Source organism: Emydura macquarii, unplaced genomic scaffold (assembly GCF_026122565.2).
Source record: "Emydura macquarii macquarii isolate MOO-44397 ecotype Brisbane River unplaced genomic scaffold, CSIRO-AGI_Emac_v2 contig_1644, whole genome shotgun sequence".
NCBI lineage: Eukaryota > Metazoa > Chordata > Testudines > Chelidae > Emydura > Emydura macquarii.
Window position 1 is genome coordinate 15,452,858 of NW_027131781.1, and position 20,367 is coordinate 15,473,224.

The following is a 20,367-nucleotide window of genomic DNA, read 5'->3' on the forward strand; positions in this document are numbered from 1 at the left end:
CCATGTAAATCAGGAGTGAATCTGGTTGAATCGTAGTTACACAAGCACAGAAATTAATTGAGTTCAAAATCAAGCCCATCGTGTACAAGGACCTCAGGGTTGTATCTGAATATCCAATGCATTTGAAAAAAGGCTAAAGTACCAGGACATGATCAGACAATTCTGTAACTCATTGGTTCCTGAATAAACGAGCTATTTGAATCAAGCAAACATTTACCTCCAACATTAAAAAACCCAGTTTATGGGATGACTGTACTCTCACAGACCAGTTGCACACATTCACTTGGTATGTACAACAAATGCCTGGCACTGCATTAAAACTGTTTCTCTCTTTGCAGGCTGTTCCAAAACCTCCTAGATCGCTGAGCACTGCTCAGTTAATGCATGCATCTTGTGGCTCCCAGGCGTCCGTAATCTCAAACATTGTTTTGATGAAAGGACAAGGGAAGGTGAGATGTTTATGTATATTACTGTAAACAGGTTGCTAGTTATCTTTCCAGGTGTAAACACAAATATCGAATGGGGAGTGACTGGTGCAGGGAGGCTGGTAACAGGATAGCCAGCCTTTCACCTCTGGGTTGCCAGTTCCAATCCAGACTTGGCCAACAAATGACTAACAATTATCACCCTCTACTGACAGTTTGGTAGTATGTGTGGTGTGTTGGTGGTCCCAGGCCAGTTCCTAATGGACATATGTGCATATCACACAATCACCACCAGGGCTGACATTCATTGGCATCCTTCTTGGCAGTCTTAACAAAGAGGGGCACTGACTGAATGGGGTCTGGAGACTGAATTAGCCTCTCCCTTCTAGCGATGCTCCCTCCAAGTCAGAGCTGAGACCCAGTGGTGGACTGGCGGTGTGGGGAAGAATGCACTGCCTGTGCTGTATCTGATCTCCAGGTAAATAAAGGACTGCAGCACCTCCAGAGCATTTGATTTGTCACTTTTTCACAAGCACCAAACGTTCACACAACAAAATTAAAACGGAACTCTATCCTGTTAAGGTGCTGACTTCTCTCAATTCCCAACTGACTTAGCAGGAACTGAGGGAATTCAGGACCTTGCAGGATTGGGTCTTTACTGCATTTTGTCTTCAACTCTATTCTGCAGTATTTTGCAGATTTTGCAGTATTTTGTAGCACCCCTATTGTACTCTAAGGGAGAGATCACTCTCCAAGCACAAGCATATCTGCCATTGAGACCAATGGGAATCGCATGTGTGCACAGTAGCTAGAGCATGTTCTCCATGGCAGTGTATTACCCAGCTTGTTTTTGTCACCTAGCTAAACTGCCTTGCAGCTTGCATCGTCCTGATGATTTGTTAAGCCAGGAAACTCCACAAGATGCAGCTCGTGGTGAAGCATAGTTACATAAGAATGACCCTCAGCAAAATCTTGTACATGTGCACAAAAATAAAACTTAGATTTACAAAGACCATATCTAGCGAGAGAGAGAAGGCAATTGCTATCACACTTACAAATAAATATGGCAAAGCGGTGTTTTTGCTCTCTGTCTTCATTAGCACGTGTGATTATTTTTGACTGACTTTCATTTGCAGCTTTGGATGCATAAAATATGGAAGCTAAGGACTTAAACACAGGCCTTTTAGGCTTGTAAATTCTCTAATAAAGATTTCTTTCTAAATAACAATGTCTGTTACAGATGTAGGGACAACTGTCAGAAAGTCCTTCACAGGCGTGCAATAAAATAAATTATCATCATCTTTATTACGTTAGCACCTAGGGGCCCCAGTCATGGATCATGGCTGTGCACTTATATAGCACTTTTCATCTAAGGATTTCCAGTTGGTTTACAAATACTAATTAAAGAACATCCCTCTGAGGTGAATATCAGTCCCATTTTAGGGGTGGGGAATTGAGGCAAAGAGAGATTAAGTGCCTCACCCAAGGCCACACATATGTCAGTGGCAGAGCAGGCAATACAGCCCAGGAGTATGGAACTTAATCTTATGCTCTAATAATTAGACATTAGTATTCCAGCGCATATACAGTATCAAATTGGTTGTTTGTGACCTTTAAAAAGAAGAACTTAGACAGTATTTAAATGACATTTTAAGTTGGGAATCACTATATCCACCTTTGTTTTAACTCTTGCAATGAATGTATTAATACCCATCACACCGTTCTGCTCATTACAATTGCCCATGTAACACCTTAATACAGAACATAAAACAATTTACCATTATGAGAAATAAACATGATCTCTCTCTCTCTCTTTCATAACTTAGGGGTTGGGCTTCAGTATCGTTGGAGGCAAGGACAGCATTTATGGGCCCATTGGTATCTATGTTAAGACCATCTTTCCAGGCGGAGCTGCTGCTGCTGATGGAAGGTTACAAGAAGGTAAGAAGTTACTAAAAAAATATATTTAGAATGATTGTTTGGTGGGTGCGGGGGAATGGGGTGTTTAAAAATCTCTAGCACACAATACAAACATTTAAAAGGTATAACGAAGTAGGCTCAGATTGTGGGACTGGTGATGTATGGGTCAAATCCAGCTCCGGTTGTCTGTGAATGCAAGTTGTTCTCATCTGAAGATTGTTTGATGACCACTGTGAAATGAGATGGTAGTTCAATTTCATCGCCTACTTGACAAATATCTACATGCTAATTGGCATGGCTCCTCTGTTTACAATCTCAGAAGAGTGGCTAGTGTCTCTGCTACCTTTTTAGCCATTACAAATAGAGCTAGGCAGAAAACTGGAGTGGGGAAATCCAGTATTTTTGCTATTTCCTCCCAAACCCCATTTCTCAGTGAAATTTCAAAGTTTTTAGCCATTCTCCTGTCAAATGCAGCATTGCCAACCTCCAGAGAGAAAAAATCATGAGTCAGACCCCTCAGATTAGGAGGGTGGGTTTTTGTTGTTGTTGTTGTTGTTTTTTTTTTTTAAATCAGGTCATGTTTTTTAATCTGTCTCTTGACTTTTTAACTCCCCTCTACTCCCCTTCCAATGTGCGTATGAGATGATTTGAGGCTGAAAGTCAACCTTTAATGATCAGAGAAATACATGCCTCTTCCAGGCTACTCTGATGGAGACTCCACTTACCCAGTCCTGACCCCTAAGATAGGGGAACTGCCATCCATGTCCTGATCCCAAGAACAACTCTTCTTTACCTGGGACCCAGCGGCACCACTTCCCCAACTTCCCCTCCCCATGACACTGTCTCTGCTCTAGGGCTATACATGAAAGCAGGGCTCAGTGGCAGGGCAGGTCTGCATCCTCAGCTCCGAGGCTCTTGCATAGATCTCTGCCCACGTGCCCTCCCTGAGAATTATGGGATCGGAAGAGCTTCTGGCATCATCGCAACAGCTCCTCCTACAGGTGCCAAAATCCTGTGACTCATGATCAGATTGTGAGAATCGACAACACTGTTACACCGCTTTCCCCTGGCTGCTCGGAGGGGACCCCCCCTTGCCCACCATTACCCCAAACTGGGGAAGCAGCCATCCGATCCCTCCATCTTCCATCCCGTCACAGTCCTTTGTAGCCCCTTCAACACCTCATAACACCTAAATCTGCCTCTTGCTGCCCCCAGTGCCCTGCTCCCCCTCCCCCATCCACTTTTCACAATGTCTGTGCTGCCTCTTGCAGTCCCCATGTCCTGTCTAGCCCCCTGAGCAATAAAATGGCAACCATTTTGTCTGTGGGCATGGCTTCAGTCTCATTGAAAACAGGAGGTGGCAGCTAACTTTATTAAGGGCAGTCTTATTGCCACATGCACATAGACTCTATCTATCTTGCTGGCTTCAGCCCTATGGGCTGTACTAGGAGATGGTGGCCATTTTGACAAAGGGAAAGTTTGCAAGTTGGCAACCTTTCATCCTCTTTTCATGAGATGGAAAAAAAACCCCCCAACCCAATATAGCCAATCGAGATAAAATCACAAGACTTGGCAATACTGAAAATGTAAAAATATAATAATTTCCAGTATCGGGGAGGAGTCTAACCTTAAGTCAAGTGTGTGAAAATTAAGTTAGAGTACATAATATTTATAGCTGCATTTTAATTTTACTAAAGGGGCCTGTCTGGTCCTATGGAAGTCAGTGCTGTAAGTGGTATATTTTCATCTCTATGCATTACTGCATTTGCATCAAGGCATGCCCATTCTTGGATATGTGTCTCTCTCACAATTCAGTAACAGCAATTAGTAACACAATTTAATTGCTCCTTTTCAAAACAGGTGATGAAATTCTGGAACTGAATGGAGAATCAATGTATGGATTAACGCATTATGATGCTTTACAAAAATTCAAGGTTATGCCGTCTCCTCACAGCACAATTTCTGTCTTTACACAAAGGATGCATGTGGCTCAGTCCACTCATTATTTTTTTGTTTCTAGCAGGCCAAAAAGGGTCTCCTCACCCTTACAGTCAGGACAAGCCTCAGCACCCCTTATTCTGCCTCTAGCTATCTATCTTCGCACTTATGTCGGTCTCTGAGCTCAGGCACACATATAACCAAGGAAAACAGCTCCTTCGGTTCAGAGTGCGCTGCTGTCTCATTAAGCACCACAAAGCCCAATGACAGGGTCATAATGGAAGTTTCCTTAAACAAAGGTAAGTGCTAAAATAAACTGAACAAGAAATAAATGTAACAAGACATTGATTCAAAAACTGATGGCTCATTTACTTTCTGCATGTTTCTCCTCACTTTATCCTAATTCCTCACCTACTTGCACAGATTTTTTTCAACTCTCCTAATTTAGAGCCTGTGCCTGTCATGATGGGCAGCTATCTATCAATTGCTGACTTTTGCCCACCATATTTCCATCCAGGCACTAGATTGACACTTTCAGATCTCTTTGCAAGGTAAATCCCTCAGACACACTGCTCACTGAGAGTTCAAACTCAGTTAATTAAGCACAACTCTCATTCTTAATTATACACACTGTCTAGTTCAGTGTTAAAATGCCTAGCTTTATAAAACATATCAATTTCTTTTGTCTCTTCCTCAAACTGCTGTGTTTTTCCATACACAAAAAGCAATCACATACATTGGAAGAATCACTTATTTAGAATACGGGATGCACCAAAACAAAGAACAAAAGTAAAGTCCCCATGAAATAAGTGTGATTCATCTCTTGAATAGGTTGCATAAACTCAGAGCAAAATGGCTGCTGTCTCTATAAACAGGAAGAGTTCTCACAAATCTAAAGGTGTATTACACAGAAAACAAAAAAAGAGAACAATTTCAGGCTTCCCGCCCCAGATTTCCTTCTTAATTTTTCTCCTTCTCTCTGTTATTATTTCTCATTGTAAAATGATTTGGGATACAGTTTGCATGACAGCGCCTTTGCAAAATAAAGCTGCATTGTACCGTATCTATAACATGCCAACAATGAATATGTGAAACAAATTTGCGAACATGGCTAGCAACATTTGTGTGCATCCCCCTTACACATGCAAAAAACCTGCCTTGGCATGTGGAAAGTGCATACCTACAAGGCTATGTCTACATTTACATATGTGCCTTCTGAAGGCACAGTTTAGAAACAGAACTCTCAAATTCTTTTGGTGTTCACATTTCTTATTTATCCTTTTTGATGAACCCTTTCAGAAGCTGGCGTTGGCCTAGGAATTGGCTTGTGCAGTGTCCCGTACTTCCAGTGCATTTCTGGGATATTTATCCATACCCTCTCACCAGGCTCCGTGGCTCATATGGATGGGAGGCTCAGGTGTGTTGTTTGTTTTCATCAAAGAACCTTTTAGAATCAAAGTTTCACATTCCCTGGATGGATAAGCTCTGTCATCTCAGATGGACTCTCATCTCTCCAAGCAGGAGGAGAAGTATTGCAATATACAGGAGCTGGCCAGAAATGGGATTATGATCCAAGAAAATAGGAATAGAGAATTAAGGAACCCTAACCCTAGCCCCAAGTCCCCTACCCAGAGGAACCCTAACCCTAGGGTGGGGACCCCTACCCATAGGAACCCTAGCTGTAGGGCGGGGACCCCTACCATATGAACTGTATCCCTAGCCCCAAGTCCCCTAAGCATAGGAAGCCTGACCCTAGCCCCAAGTCCCCTAAGCATAGGAACCCTAACCCTAGCCCCAAGACAACTACTAACACTAGGGCGGGTACTCCTACCCGTATTAACTGTAATTCTATCCCCAAACCCCTACCTATAGGAACCCAAACCCTAGCCCCAAGTCCCCTACCCATGGGAATCCTAACCCTATCCCCAAGTCCCCTACCAATAGTAACCCAGATCTTAGAGCGGGGACCCCTACCCACAGGAACTCTCACCCTAGGGCAGGGACCTCTACCCGTAGGAACCCTAACACTAGCCCTAAGTCCTCTACCCATAGGAACCCTAACCCTAGCCCAAAGTCCCCTACCCATAGGAACCCTAACCCCAGCCCCAAGTCCCCTACCCTTAGGAACCCTAACCCTGGGGCAGGGACCACTACCCATAGGAACCCTAACCCCAGCCGTAAGTCCCCTAACCATAGGAACCCTAACCCCAGCCGTAAGTCCCCTACCCATAGGAACTCTCACCCTAGGACAGGGACCTCTACCCATAGGAACCCTAACTCTAGCCCTAAGTCCCCTACCCATAGGAACCCTAACCCTAGGTCGGGGACCCCTACCCATAGGAATCCTAACCCTAGGGCGGGGATGCCTACCCGTAGGAACTGTATCCCTAGCCCCAAGTTTCCTAACCATAGGAACCGTATCCCTAGCCCCAAGTTTCCTAACCATAGGAACCCTAACCCTAGGCCCAAGTCCTGTACCCAAAGGAAACCTAACCTTAGGGCGGAGACCCCTACCCATAGGAACCCTAACCCTGGTCCCAGGTCCTCTACCTATAGGAACCCGAACCCTAGGGCGTGGACCCCTACACTTAGGAACCCTAGGTCAGTTATCCCTACCCATAGGAACCCTAACCCTAGCCCCAAGTCCCCTACCTATAGGAAGCAAAGAGAAATGAAAAAATGGAGGATCAACTAAGACTGATTTAAATATTGACATTGTCTCTTATGGGATCACATGCTGCCCTCTACCATACAAAACTCACATGAACTTGCTTTGCAACACATGGGCCATGAGATAGGATTGATGGAAGCAATCATTTCAGGGGCCAGTTTATTTCCCCTCTCATGATAAATGACTAGAGGATCTGCGTAAGCACTGATCCACTGCTCTGCCCTGCCCCTTTCTTCTCATCCTCTCCTCAATACTTGTGTGCCCCCAGAGTATTCCCGGGTTCAGATGGCTTTGCAGATTTGCACACACACTTGCACACATTCCCCAGTTTCTGTCCCCTATTGCATGATAAAAATACAGTTTTGCTGTATCTGGGACCTTCCACAACAACAGAAATTTATCTCATACATTTTGAGAGCTTCATCAGATTATGACATTAGAACAAGGGTTCTCAAACTGGGGGTCGTGAGGTAATTATCAGGAGTTATCACTTTTTTGGTGGGTCATTACAGTTTGAAATATTTTCTAAGAGGGTCCCAGCACAAAAAGTTTGAGAACCTCTGCATTAGGAGGACCTGATACAATGTGCGTATTTAGAGATGTGCAGAACACCGAGGTTTTTTGTTTTAACTCCCGTTTTGCACTGAGTATACCCAGAAACTGGGCTGAAACTGCCACAAGTTCTGCAACATTTGGATTGAAACTCTTAGCACCCATTGTGTGTTTGGGATGGAGGGGAGAGAGGGGACTTGGTAGTTCTCAGCTAAGCCATGTTGGGATTTCATTAGGAAAGACTCAGAGTTCAATGATGGGTAGAAAACTTACAATCATTAGTATCTAGAAGTTCATTATTAATAAGTGTCTCTTCTGCATTTAAAATAAAGGACTGTATTATGCAGTGGTGGTGTAGCCGTGTTGGATCGAAGATATTAGAGAGACAAAGTGGGTGAGGTAATATCATTCATTGGAAGTTGGTCCAATAAAAGATATTACCTCACCCACATTGTCTCCCAGGCACTGTTATTATCCCTTCTGCCCTTTCAGTGCAAGTAATAGTCTTTAGACAAACAAAAAGGGAAATGCTACATGAAAGGCAGGAAGGAAGCTGTGGGTTTAAACAGCACCTAAAGTGTATGCAACAGGACAGCCCGCGGTCATTTTATTTCTGTCCTACCCTTATAATACAAAATGTGCATTGTGGAAATTGCAGAGAACTCAGATTCATGGAGAATGCAAAAATGAATCTGAGGAAACTTCATGTTCCAATGCTAATTCCCTTTCCGTTTTGTGAGAAGGGACCCAATGAAACATTAATTTAATCTGTGACCACGACAGAGCTGAATCACATGGATGTATTTTTCTCGCATAGTCAAAGCTATGATGCAACAATACGCTATAAATAACAACATAAATTCTGCTAGCCTCCTCTTGCCGGACTTTCTTTTTAATCCCTTTGTAGGTGTGGAGATGAAATCATAGAAATTAATGAAGCCTCAGTCCAAAATATGACACTTAATGAAGTTTATGCTGTTCTAAGCCATTGCAGTCCTGGTGCTGTGCAGATTATTATTAGCAGACATCCTGATCCACAGGTAGTATTCCACCTTTTTCTGATTTTGAATAAAGCAAATATTGATCAACTAACATTAATACTGGTAGCAGAAAATGGTACAAATCAGTCTGACAAATAATGACGTGCCAGTGTAGATGCAGTACCTCTGACTGTGCCTAAAATAAAGGATAAGATACAAACCCAAGATATTTAAATTCATAATAGTGTGCTGTCTTATGTACAGAGATATATGAGGTGTGAGGATCAGTGGAAACATAGTCTTACATGAGAGTTATTGTGCTTTGAATAAACCAGGTAAAGAAACAAATTTTTAGGAACAATGATATACAAGATATGCTTCTTAGAAAACAAGAGTATCTGAAACTCATTCAAATGAAATTTCTCATTGAGGAGTAAGAATGGGGAAAGATGAAATGTACACCAAGAACAGAATGTGAAACTCAGTAGTATTGATTGTAAGCTGCTCTCCTAGAATGTAATTAAAAATCAGCATTTTGATTTGATTGAAATTTACCCAGCCAATTCTTGTTATTAGATTGAGTGATATGAAAGTGAAATATTTTGTCCTTATGGGATCTTTTTGCAGAAATGTTTTCTAATAGTGTTCGGCCTATTAACAGGGTTAATTTGTGCACCCAAAAATGCACTATCCAGATACCTTATAATGGCAAACCCATGCATCTTGTACAATGGATAAGCTACCATTAATTCTTGATAAATGTCCCATTTATCTAGTCTCGATTGTCAATACAGAGGTTTCAACTGTATGGAAAATACACACACAAATTAAGAGCCTGCAAACCTTTCCTCATGCATGAAATCCTTGTTCACATGCTAAGCCCTGTTAATTTCACTGAGTAAGGACTATTTTTGTGAGAAAGGGTTTGCAGGAATGGAGCGCTGTGTGGTGAGCTAGTCTTTTGGTGAGCTTTGCAGGACCCAGAATGACACACCATTTTGTAGGTATCTGAACAGCAGCTGAAGGAAGCTGTGGCACAAGCTGTGGAAAACAACAGATTCGGAAGGGAGAGGCACCAATGGAATACTGAAGGTAATGGAATCCATTCAGCTGGCTGAGACGTTATGACTTAGCCGTGATACAGATACCAGACTAATAGTCAAGTAAGCTGGAGCAGAAAGGGACGCAGAGGAAAGAACATAGAGCTGTACTACTGAAGTCCATCCTGGGACGTACTGCCAAAGAATGGTGTAAAAAGCTCAAGGCACTTGGCTGAACTCCAAAGGTATGTCTGCACTGCAGCCCAGGCAGACAGACTTGCGCTAGGGGGGCTTTGAGCTAGCACACTAAAAACAGCAGTGTGGACGCTACAGCTTGGGCAGAGATTTGGGCTCGGTGTGACAGTGCTGAGCTCGGGTTGTTAGCCGGGATCTGTGCCCAAGTCACAATGTCCACACTGCTATTTTTTGCATGCTAACTTGAGCCCGGCTAGCACGAGTTTGTCTGCCCAGACTGGGAGGCTTGCTCCCAGCTGCAGTGTAGACATCCCCCAAATATCCTGAGACTCAACCCCAGTGAAACTGTTGCTTTGGAGCACCCTCCTGTCTCCCTCTCTTTTCTTGCTGTACTCAGCAGTCCACACCCTGCCCTCTGTTCTCTCGCTACCGAAACCAGCCTTTTACGATGCTTCACAATCATTTTCTACTTTTCTGACCAGAACAGCCAGAACAATGCCCTGCCATATGGGAGGACTGAATTTGGGTTTGCTTCCCAGGCTGGGCCTGCTGCAGAGGCAGCAGGTTTGGCTCTAGGGGGACACTGCCCATCCCTATCATCTTCATGGTTGAATAACACTGTTCAATTGATCGAGCACCACTGATGGGCTCTTGAAAGAGCTGCATCCTTGGCTTAAAGGAGTGGACTCAGACCCGAGGCACAGTGCGGGTGTGGGTGACAAGGAGTAAAATTTGCAAAAAGGTGGCATGGTTGCAAACTTTAGGGGGAATGCAGCACTGAAACATTTCCACTGTGATTTCACTTTTCGTTTCTGACTTACTTCCTGTCAAAAACAGACTAGATCGTGTTCCTGCCACACACTTTTCTTAACCATTATGTTTTCTCATGCTTACTTCCTCTGGGGCTTGTTCAAACTTCTGACGATATCTGTCAGCAGGTAAATAGTATGGTGGTTGTATAACATGCAGCCTATCCATGTCTGGGATGAGCATCCCATTACCCTTGTTGGCAAAGGCACACGAGATTGCCCTTAGGGCTATTTGGCGAGTTCCAGAATGGAGTGCTGTTAGGGAAATGCTTTACAATATGAGATTCGGTTTGCCTTCCCTTTCTTTCTCAAACAGGGTGAGGGTAATAGATTGAACCAATGGCACACTATACAGTATATATTGGTAGTATTGTTTGTGTCCAACAATTAAATAAGGATTCCTTGATCTAAAAAGCCTCCACAAATGCCTTAACCCTTTCATTGTAGTACACTGATCAGATTGCTATGCTCAACTGGTTTAGTTTTGCAGTGGATTTAATTAACTACCTTAGAAGTAAACACTATGAATGTATCTGAGTGTTTTCATCAAGGTACATACTTCATTATATATATTTTAATCATGTGGCTGATACAGGTGTTAAAAGACTGGAAACTAGCTGGCATGGCAGATACCAGCATGAAAAACACATTGAGAAGAACATTGCTTATTGCAACCATAGATCTCAGAAGCTAATGACCCGTTCCAGCAGCGACAGCAGTTACAACCCCAGGTCATCTTACAGTAATGATGGCACCACATACCAGCTTGCCGACTTGAAGGCAAAAGTACATAGCATTGATGTACCAATTACCAGACACCCTGGCTTGTTGGATTCATTGTCCAGAACCAGTTTGGAGAATCATTCCCCTCCCACTGGCAACAAAGCAGGCTGTCCCTCACAGAAAGTAAAAAAATCTGCAGAGATTCTTGTTAGAAAACCTAAATCATCAAAGCCCAAACCTCCGCCAAGAAAGTATTTTAAGCAAGATTGCACAGACACTGACCAGTGTAACACAGATGTGAAAGAGAAGTCTATGCGACAAGACGATGGGAACCCCCATTCTGAAAATGTTCAGGTGAGACAAATCCTGCATAGTTCTCAGGGTTTGTAGGAAAAACAGCAGGTTTTTTTTTTCTTTTAAAATGTTCTTATAGTCTGATGGTATAATGATATGTTATCTGTTTAGTGAAATTTGAACCTCGGTTCTAAATAGAACCCCCCAAAAGAGGGGTGCTAGGTAGAGGAGTGCTGTGAAAGACAAATGCATTACTTCTGGAAAACTGTGCGTTCAAATTCAAACGTGGACAGGAGTGAGAATGAATGTGAAGTTCTCATTGGAGTCCTCTAGTGAACGTGTGTTATTGGTACGAAAATATTCAGAGCATTTTGGCAGTCTCTGATCAAACAGGACTGAAACAGCAGTAGGCTGCAGGCCAGGTTTGGCAGAGCTTGCACCACTTTCACTATCAAGCTGGTATAGTTTCTCCCTGACTCTACAACACCCAATTCACAGAGCCAAGCCATAGTGAGCAATAAATAGTGAGATCAGTAAACAACAACAAGAATGTGGAACCGTCTCTGCACTAGCATGCTCATTGGTATTAGTGACAACGGGAACAGTTTGCCCCAATCGCTAATATAGACAAGGCTTTTGAAGTCTTTTAAAATTAAGTGAATTATTCTACACAATCAGATGTACATCCCTCCTACCCCCAAGAATATTAACAGACACAGAGAAGCATATTTGCATGAGTGTGAACAGTTCTGTGATGTGTGTGGAAACTGACTTGTGGTTTGTTTAAAAAAAGGAACCCATTTACCCAGGGTTTAGTAATAGACTAGTAGAAATTAACAGTATTTAGTGCCAGGCTAAACAAGCAGAACTAAGCAACCATTAGCTCAAGGTTTAGAGATGAAAATAACCCTATACAACAGTAAAGGCCTTGGTTAAAGTTTAGCATAAAGCTAACTAATACGGACATTTCAGCTTAGCATCTAAAATAAGGAGACTTCTTTCCTATCATCTAAGATGGCATGCAGTAGAATTATATGCATGCATATAAATAGTTACTGTAAAATCAGCTTTGTTAGCACAAACAGCTTCTTGAGGTCTCATTTAAAACACGTCATTATCTGAGCAGAGAAACAATACAATTCTTGGTTATTAAACTGTAAGTGTGATTCTGCAGTGATAAAGGGAACAAAAAAAAAACAAACCCCGAGATCAATATGCACTAAGCAAAGTTTAATGTTTAAAGCTTCCTCTGAAAGACTTTTGATGTCTCAAACTGGTGACTGCATGGAAAACGAGGTTACTACTTTTCATAATGTATTTCAGATAATTAAGTGAAAGATTTGTTAGTGTCCTTCTCTATTTTCCTTTATTCTTCAAACATGCTGAATTACTCAACTTAAGATGTACTGGCCACAATTTTGTCTGTGGTTTCTTCTGCAGATTGTAAGCTTACTTTTTTCAAGGCAAAATTGTTTAATTGAAATTTTTGACTGTGCTTTAAACTGTAATATTTTACAGATCACAACTACTATTTATAAAGCACTGGCAGTGTACTTTGCCCTCTGTCAATACGCAAGTAGATACCAGCAAGGAGCGCACAGTCAGTTGGATCCAATCATGTGTTCCTTGCACACCCAAAATTCCCATTTCATTTCAATTGAAGATTTGGGTGCGCAGTGTTATACGAGATCAGGCTCCTAACTGGAAGAAGGATGCAAAGATACTAAGATGCAAAGTTAATTGCATTGGAATGCTATGAACTTGAATCAGGATAGTTTACTTTCTGCCACAGTGAAAATCGTTCATTATTACTCTAACCATTTGCACTATTATCATGTGGTCTCAAGTGATGAATAAGTTCACACTGAGATGCAACTTTACGCAATACCATATTAAAAGGACAAGTCTTTCTTGGTGACTGAATACAAGGGGCTGCCATCCAGAAGGTGCTTAGAAAATGAGCCCAGATCAAGAGAACCAAGGTTAGTGATGGTCAGGGACTTGACAGAGGCACTCTTTACTGGAATGGTGTGGAGTGAATGCTAACCCAGAATTGCCAGGCTGCCTGATTTTTGCAGGATAATCTCATATTTGTTTCAGAATCTCTCTCTCTTGCCTGTTTATGGTTCCTGTGAGTAACACTGGAGTTCTGGTAGTTTGCAGTTCAGCAGGGACTGCTCACAAGATCACAGGAAAGCAGATGGTAACTTTGTGACATTAGTTAAAAAGTAATCTGGTAATTCTAGAGCAGTGCTTCTCTATCTTTCCAGACAACTGTGCCCCTTCCAAAAGTCTGATTTGTCTTGCGTACACCAAGTTTCACCTCCCTTAAAAATCTCTTGCTTACAAAATCAAACATAAAAATACAAAAGTGTCACAGCACATTATTATTGAAAAATTGCTGACTTTCTCATTTTTACCATATAATTATAAAATAAATCAATTGGAATATAAATATTGTACTTGCATTTCAATGTGTAGTCTATAGAGCAGTATGAACAAGTCATCGTATGAAATTTTAGTTTGTACTGACTTGACTAGTGCTTTTTATATGTAGCCTGCTGTAAAACTAGGCAAATATCTAGATGAGTTGATGTTCTCCTGGAAGACCTCTGCATACCCCCAGGGTACGTGTACCCCTGATTGAGAACCACTGTTTTAGAGCATCTGATAATGGCCTCTGCAAGTAGTATCTACTGTGACCTCAAACAAAACCTCTCATTCTGTGTTTCCAATCAAGAACAAAAGGGGAAAAGGTCTTGAAGCTCCAGCCATGAATTGGGCTCATTACAAATTTGTATTTGGGGGTAAAGGACCCATAAAGAAAAGCACTATGTAAAATAAAGACCAAGGCTAGACAGTTCATTTTCTGGCTTTGCTTAACTGATTTGCAAGAGGATATGGTGTGGCTGGTTTTAGAAGTCTAAAATTGTAGCAGCCAATATCTTGCTTTGTTGTGGTACACAACACACACAGTCTATCGAAATTTGAGATGTTGATTACATTTTTTTCCAATGTGTTTACATGCATACATAAAATACCCTGCCACCTTTCCTGAAGCATAGAACAAATGGGACTTTCTGCTGTTTAACTATTTATTTGTAAACTGAATAGAAAGTTTGGCTGCTGTTTAATATTTATTCTCAGATTAAAAACAAGAAAATGAAAAGCATTTTTCTACATTTTCTATATAATGTGGTTTGTGCAATTATGTTTTGACATAGTTCTATTTCCTGTTTATTTAACAGGAAGCAGGAGACCTGCTGCTACAGGGAAATAAAACAGTTATAACCCACAGTCTCTCTGCAACTTCTATAACACCAAGAGGTACTGAACAGTCAGCTGCAATTTCAGCAGACAGAGGCCAAGAGAAGAAAGCAAACTCAGGTACGTGTTTCATTCCATTTGCTTCAAAAACAACCTCTTTTGAGTGCATAAAATATTTAGCAGAGGTAATGAGTTTCACATTCATTTCAATTCCATCTTAAAAAAAATAGACTGCAGCAAAATACTAAATTATGGGGTGAACAGACAAACTCCGACACAATTGTATATTAACTACGTCTGACTCAAAGTGTGAACTACACCAAAAGAAACTGAACGGAATGTCTGTTATTAAAGAGAATAAGTGGTAATAGGCATACATAGAATCACTATTTGTTTTCAGATTGATGCTTATTATTTTTGTTTATGTTAAAAACTGTTACTGAATTTTATTTTTAGCATTTGCCAAAGGATATTTTTGATTTATAGTTTCAAAACTGAACTGCAAGTGATATAAATAAATGACACGAAGTTGATGCACTTCTGTAGATTCCGTTAGTGAAATTAAGTTAAATGCTACCTCGTAGTATGTAAATGGCAACAGTTCCTAAGCAGTCATTCCTTTCATTGTGCTGCAGTAAAATATCATAAAAATCCCCAAAACCTTATAGCACCGCTGTCCTGTCTACACCTACAGCCACTAAGAGGTTAATGAGTCCATGATATATAAAACACCGTACAACAAAGAAAAAATTGTACACACTAGAAAAGTGCCCAGATTCATTTGGAGAGACATATAGACACATCAGTTAAAGACAGGTCTCTCTGAGAGACAATATTTAAAGAACACGCTTTAAAATGCAGAAAGGGAAGAATAACTTTTATCTACTGGGATAACATCTTGTTCAATCTGCTGTAATTGAGACAACATACATTTAGTCTTATATTTTAACATGACAGTGCTGTAGCATGCACAATGATTTGCACAGTATGTCAGTAGAGGGGGTTACCTGTAGACGTTACATGTCCCTTGAGGGAAGTGACCAGCATCAAAGAGATGGGTTTGCAACTAAATCCAACATCAGGACAAGATGGCCTCTGCCACAATGAAGCATAACCTTAGATTAAGAGCTGTAACCTTAAATAACCTGTTGGAGGTTTGAGTTAAGTAACCCCACAGGCTGTGAAGCATCAGTGATGCATGGAAAAGAATATATGGAGAGAATGGAACGAAAGTGTATTTATAATAATTGTTTCTACAATACAGGGAATCCTATCTCATCAATACAAAGGCCTATACTTAGAAGACAAGCACGTGTAGATTACAGTCTTGATACTACTGCAGAAGACCCTTGGGTTAGAATTTCTGATTGCATCAAAAGCTTGTTTAATCCTACCATGAGTGAAGAAAGCAGTCATTTAGACTTAGACCCCAACATCAACACAAATGAAGAAAATCAAAATCCCAGCTGTCCAGAGGTAGTACTGCAGAAATCAGAAGTGGAAGCAGACGGTTCAAAAGCACATAAATTAGATGAAAGTGACACTGGGAAAAAGGGTCCTCCAGTAGCACCTAAACCAGCCTGGTTTCGCCAAAGCCTAAAAGGTTTGAAGAAAGGAAATTCAGATCTAAACACACGGGCAGATCAAAGTTCCACTGACCTCCAGAGTGTTTCTGGCAAAGTACTGGGCTCTAGTATATCACGGGTCTCACCCAGAGCATCATCAATAAAACTGAGAATAAATTCATTTGAAACTTTCAGTGCTGCTCAGTCACCTGAAAAAGGAAACAGAAAACCTAGCCCAAAGCCATCAGTCCAGAAGGAGAACTCTTCCAGACCAAAGCCATCAGTTCGGAAAGAAAACTCTCCCAGTCCAAAAGAACCAGAATCACCTGCACTTCATTTATACCAAGCCACTTATAATAATGCTGAAAATCAAGATTCTGGTAATAGCCAACTACAATCAAATCCATCTGTGGTTACAGACACACAGAGCCTAGAGAAGTCCTGGTTTCCCAAAGAGGCAATCGTACACAGTCCACCAAAGAGAAGCAACAGCACAAGTACTGAGACTTCCTTGGGTTTACTACCTTCACAAGCCACCGAACTTCACTGCTCAGTAGCAAAAGCACAGAGCCAAAGAACACGAAGCTTCCCCCTTACTGCTAACCAGTCTTGTGAGATGATGAAGACAAATGATGAAAAATATAGCAAAATCTATTCCATCAGCAACCAAGTGTCATCTGCTTTAATGAAATCTTTGCTTTGCCTTCCTCAGTCTCCACTCTTTTCTGGGAACAATCCATGGGGCACTCTGGAAGCAGCATCTCAGCCCTCCATGGAAGAGAGTGGGACTCCTGTCTCACTTACAAGTGAAAGTCATCATTCAGACACTGGATTTTCCCTTAAGTAAGATACCACATTAAAGTTCATTTTTGCAAAGCAGTCCTGGTAAATAGACTAGCTCCTTCCCCCCCCCCCCCACACTATACAAAGCAATTAGTCTGTAGCTCAGGCAACATAGATAGGTGTGTAGCAGGCTGGTTAGAGTGCGGATAGAGTTAGCAACTTCTCAAAGGAATGTAAAGGATCGGTCAAATGCAGACTGCCATTGAGAAAACAGATTTTTAAGCTTTTAGACTGCCTGCTTCCTTTTAGTCACAGAACAATATCCTTAGGTTCTCCATGGTTTGGTGCCAGAAGAATGGATCCAATTACTGCTAATGCCAAAATTGAGGCTGATTTGAGAGTAAGTCCATCCAGCTGCTCCTATCCCTTAATTTCAGTGCCACCAATCTGTCAACATTTCAGGCCAAGTTCTGCTGTTACATTAATGCAGTGGTGCATTGATGGCAATGGGGTTGCACTGATGGTAGGTCTTTTTGGATTGGTAAAGGAAAAGGTCTGACTACTGCTACACCAGATGATGTAGCCAGCATGGGAGCCAGGCTTTCCCCAAGACAATGCACTGCACCTCCCTGGAGGGTGTTGGCTCTCGTATGAATTTGCACTGCTCAGGTTATCAACAACAGATTTTTTTTAATACCCATTTTTCATACTGTTTTATAAATGTCTAACCAATTGAGGAATCCGGAAAAGAATAGCTAAACAAACTAGAATTAAAATGTTGGGGATGTTATTTTAAAAGCAGCACATGAATCTCCCAAACTTCGCCTCAAAAGTATTCTTCAAGGGTGTCCCAGTATGTAATTTAAAATATTATATTGTATAGAAAAAATTTAGTCTAGTCTCTGTTTTGCAGACATGCCCTCTATGCTACTAGTTTGATATGACAGTGTCATTAAATAAAGAGGGGGAGTCTATGTGCTTAACAGCTTTTGCAAAGATTATAGTTTGTGATGAATTAATGTCAAGAGCCCTGGGGTTATGGTTTGGATAAGTATCTGCACTTTCAGGTACTTATCTGACCTCTTGTAACAGCAAAACTTGAATGGGTACTTCCTAGTTCAAATTTGAAACACAGTGAAAACAACTTCTGTCAAAAGTCTGATACTTTTACAAGAATGTGGTACTTTTGCTACCTCTGTTTCAATCCCAGGTATAACCGGGAGTCCAGAATCACACTGAAAGAGAAAAAAAAGATATTTGAACTTTTTCAACGCTCAGGGAAGGTTCAGTTTTTTTCAGGATGGTTCTTAGTCTTTTATGTGAATGCTCACACAAGGGTGTGATCACTCTGAGGCAGCAACCCTGCCACTTTTTGGTATGTTTATACGGTATATTGTAGGCACCACTGGGGACAAATAAAATATAGACCAGAACCACTTGACCCACTGCCAGTTAAACCCTGTATGATCAAAAGATGAAGATTCCAAAATTTGTCTGTTCTGTGCCATGGTGGATAAGCTGTTATCCCATATTAATGTTTCTTTTTTCCCTTTTCAAAATGGAAAAGCCTCTCTGAATTGAGAGACTATTCAGTGGGTTTGACAGACAGTGAGAAAGAGGAAGAGAAACAGGAACACTGTCCATCTCAAGCATCTGGGGTGTCCGGGCAGTCAGTCATCTCTCTGCTTTCCCCTGAAGAATTAGAGAAGCTTATAGAAGAAGTAAAATCACTAGATGAGGCTACCTTAAAGGTAAGTCCATTTTTCTGTACACATTATTCTCAAAGACAGGCCTAACTGAGGAGCGGACGCTACTGTTTAATCTTTGCTATGTGAAATTCTTACAAACACTACACCAATATCAATATGTAATAGTGGTGCTCAGTTCTTTTAGCTATAAATCTCAAATCACTTTATAAAAATGGCTAAGAATTATCAGCCTGATTTTACTGATGGGTTAAATTGAGGTGCAGAGAGGGCAAGGCCAAAGTTTTCAAAAGTGTGCACAAATTTTAGGTGCCCAACTAGAGATACCTTAGAGTCCTGATTTTCAGAGGTAGTGAACACCCATTGGACTTAACGGGAGCTGTGGGAACTCAGAAGAGCTGAAAATCAGGCCTTAACTGTCTCAAGTTTGGGCAATCAATACTAGTAGACATTTTTTGAAAATTTTGGTCTAAGTGGTTTGACCAAGATCATACAATCAAAGGAAGAGCAGAAACTAAAATGCAGGGGTTCTCACTCTTAGTTCACTGCCCTGTCCACCAATCTATGCCTCCAGCTACAGAAAAACACATTGTTATGGGACAAGTGAAGGTAAATTAATCAGTTTCTCTTATGAAAAAGTGTTACACTTGAATCCTTTAAGAATATTGTAGTACATGCTACTAAAAAAAGGAATCTTCCCTCATACTAACCATAATCTAGAAGGATAACAGACTGAAACAGCTCATTCCAGGCTATTTTTACAATTGAAACTAACCAAACGTAAACTAAAAATAGCAACCAGGCTTAGAAGCAATTTTTGAATCACAGACCATATTCACTGTGTAGGATGAATTGAAGATAACAAACGTTTTTTCCTCTCACGGTTAGAAGACCCTGTACCTAGTTCTCACCACTGAACCAATAATATTTTCTATATCTATTTCAGTAATGATCAGGGCCTCTAATATATTGTAATTTACAGCACATTCACTGAAACAGCAAAACTTTTAGACACAAATTCATTTATAAAAACGATACCAAGGTGAAGTTAGCACACTGAATAAAAACAAATACAGAGTCTGTCTTAGCCATCTAAGTGCCATTGCAGAACACACAATGGATACAGGAGAAAATATACAGTTTTTCTAGTAATCTTGAATTATAATAGGATGTACTGAAATTTTTAAATTTTTCTCTGTATAGCAATTTGATGATATTCATGTAACAATTTTGCATAAAGAAGAAGATGCTGGTCTTGGATTCAGCCTGGCAGGAGGAATAGATCTAGAAAACAAAGCTATTACTGTAAGTAGTATCATTCTCATAAAATACTCCCAAAATAACATTCAGGCTAAAAAAAGGTGACAGAAAAATTGGAGTGGGCTGAGAAGAGAACATCAAAAATTAAAAAGGTTTGGAAGCTAAGACTTATGAGATAGATTAAAGAAAGTAGCAAATTCAAAGCTAGAGAAAATAAGAATATGGGGAGAATGATAACA

General features: G+C 41.0%; 1 protein-coding gene across 1 annotated transcript in view; it reads left to right on the top strand.

Annotated features, from left to right (window-relative positions):
* The window catches only part of IL16 (interleukin 16), a 43,218-nt gene that overhangs the window by 20,039 nt on the left and 2,812 nt on the right, over nucleotides 1-20,367 (top strand). The window contains exons 7-18 of the mRNA XM_067556114.1: nucleotides 339-449; nucleotides 2,252-2,366; nucleotides 4,206-4,279; nucleotides 4,366-4,582; nucleotides 5,583-5,700; nucleotides 8,414-8,546; nucleotides 9,491-9,578; nucleotides 11,126-11,607; nucleotides 14,796-14,934; nucleotides 16,079-17,222; nucleotides 18,730-18,913; nucleotides 20,072-20,173. Coding sequence (XP_067412215.1) covers nucleotides 339-449; nucleotides 2,252-2,366; nucleotides 4,206-4,279; nucleotides 4,366-4,582; nucleotides 5,583-5,700; nucleotides 8,414-8,546; nucleotides 9,491-9,578; nucleotides 11,126-11,607; nucleotides 14,796-14,934; nucleotides 16,079-17,222; nucleotides 18,730-18,913; nucleotides 20,072-20,173 — 2,907 coding nt within the window. The remainder of the gene's footprint in view (nucleotides 1-338; nucleotides 450-2,251; nucleotides 2,367-4,205; nucleotides 4,280-4,365; nucleotides 4,583-5,582; nucleotides 5,701-8,413; nucleotides 8,547-9,490; nucleotides 9,579-11,125; nucleotides 11,608-14,795; nucleotides 14,935-16,078; nucleotides 17,223-18,729; nucleotides 18,914-20,071; nucleotides 20,174-20,367) is intronic.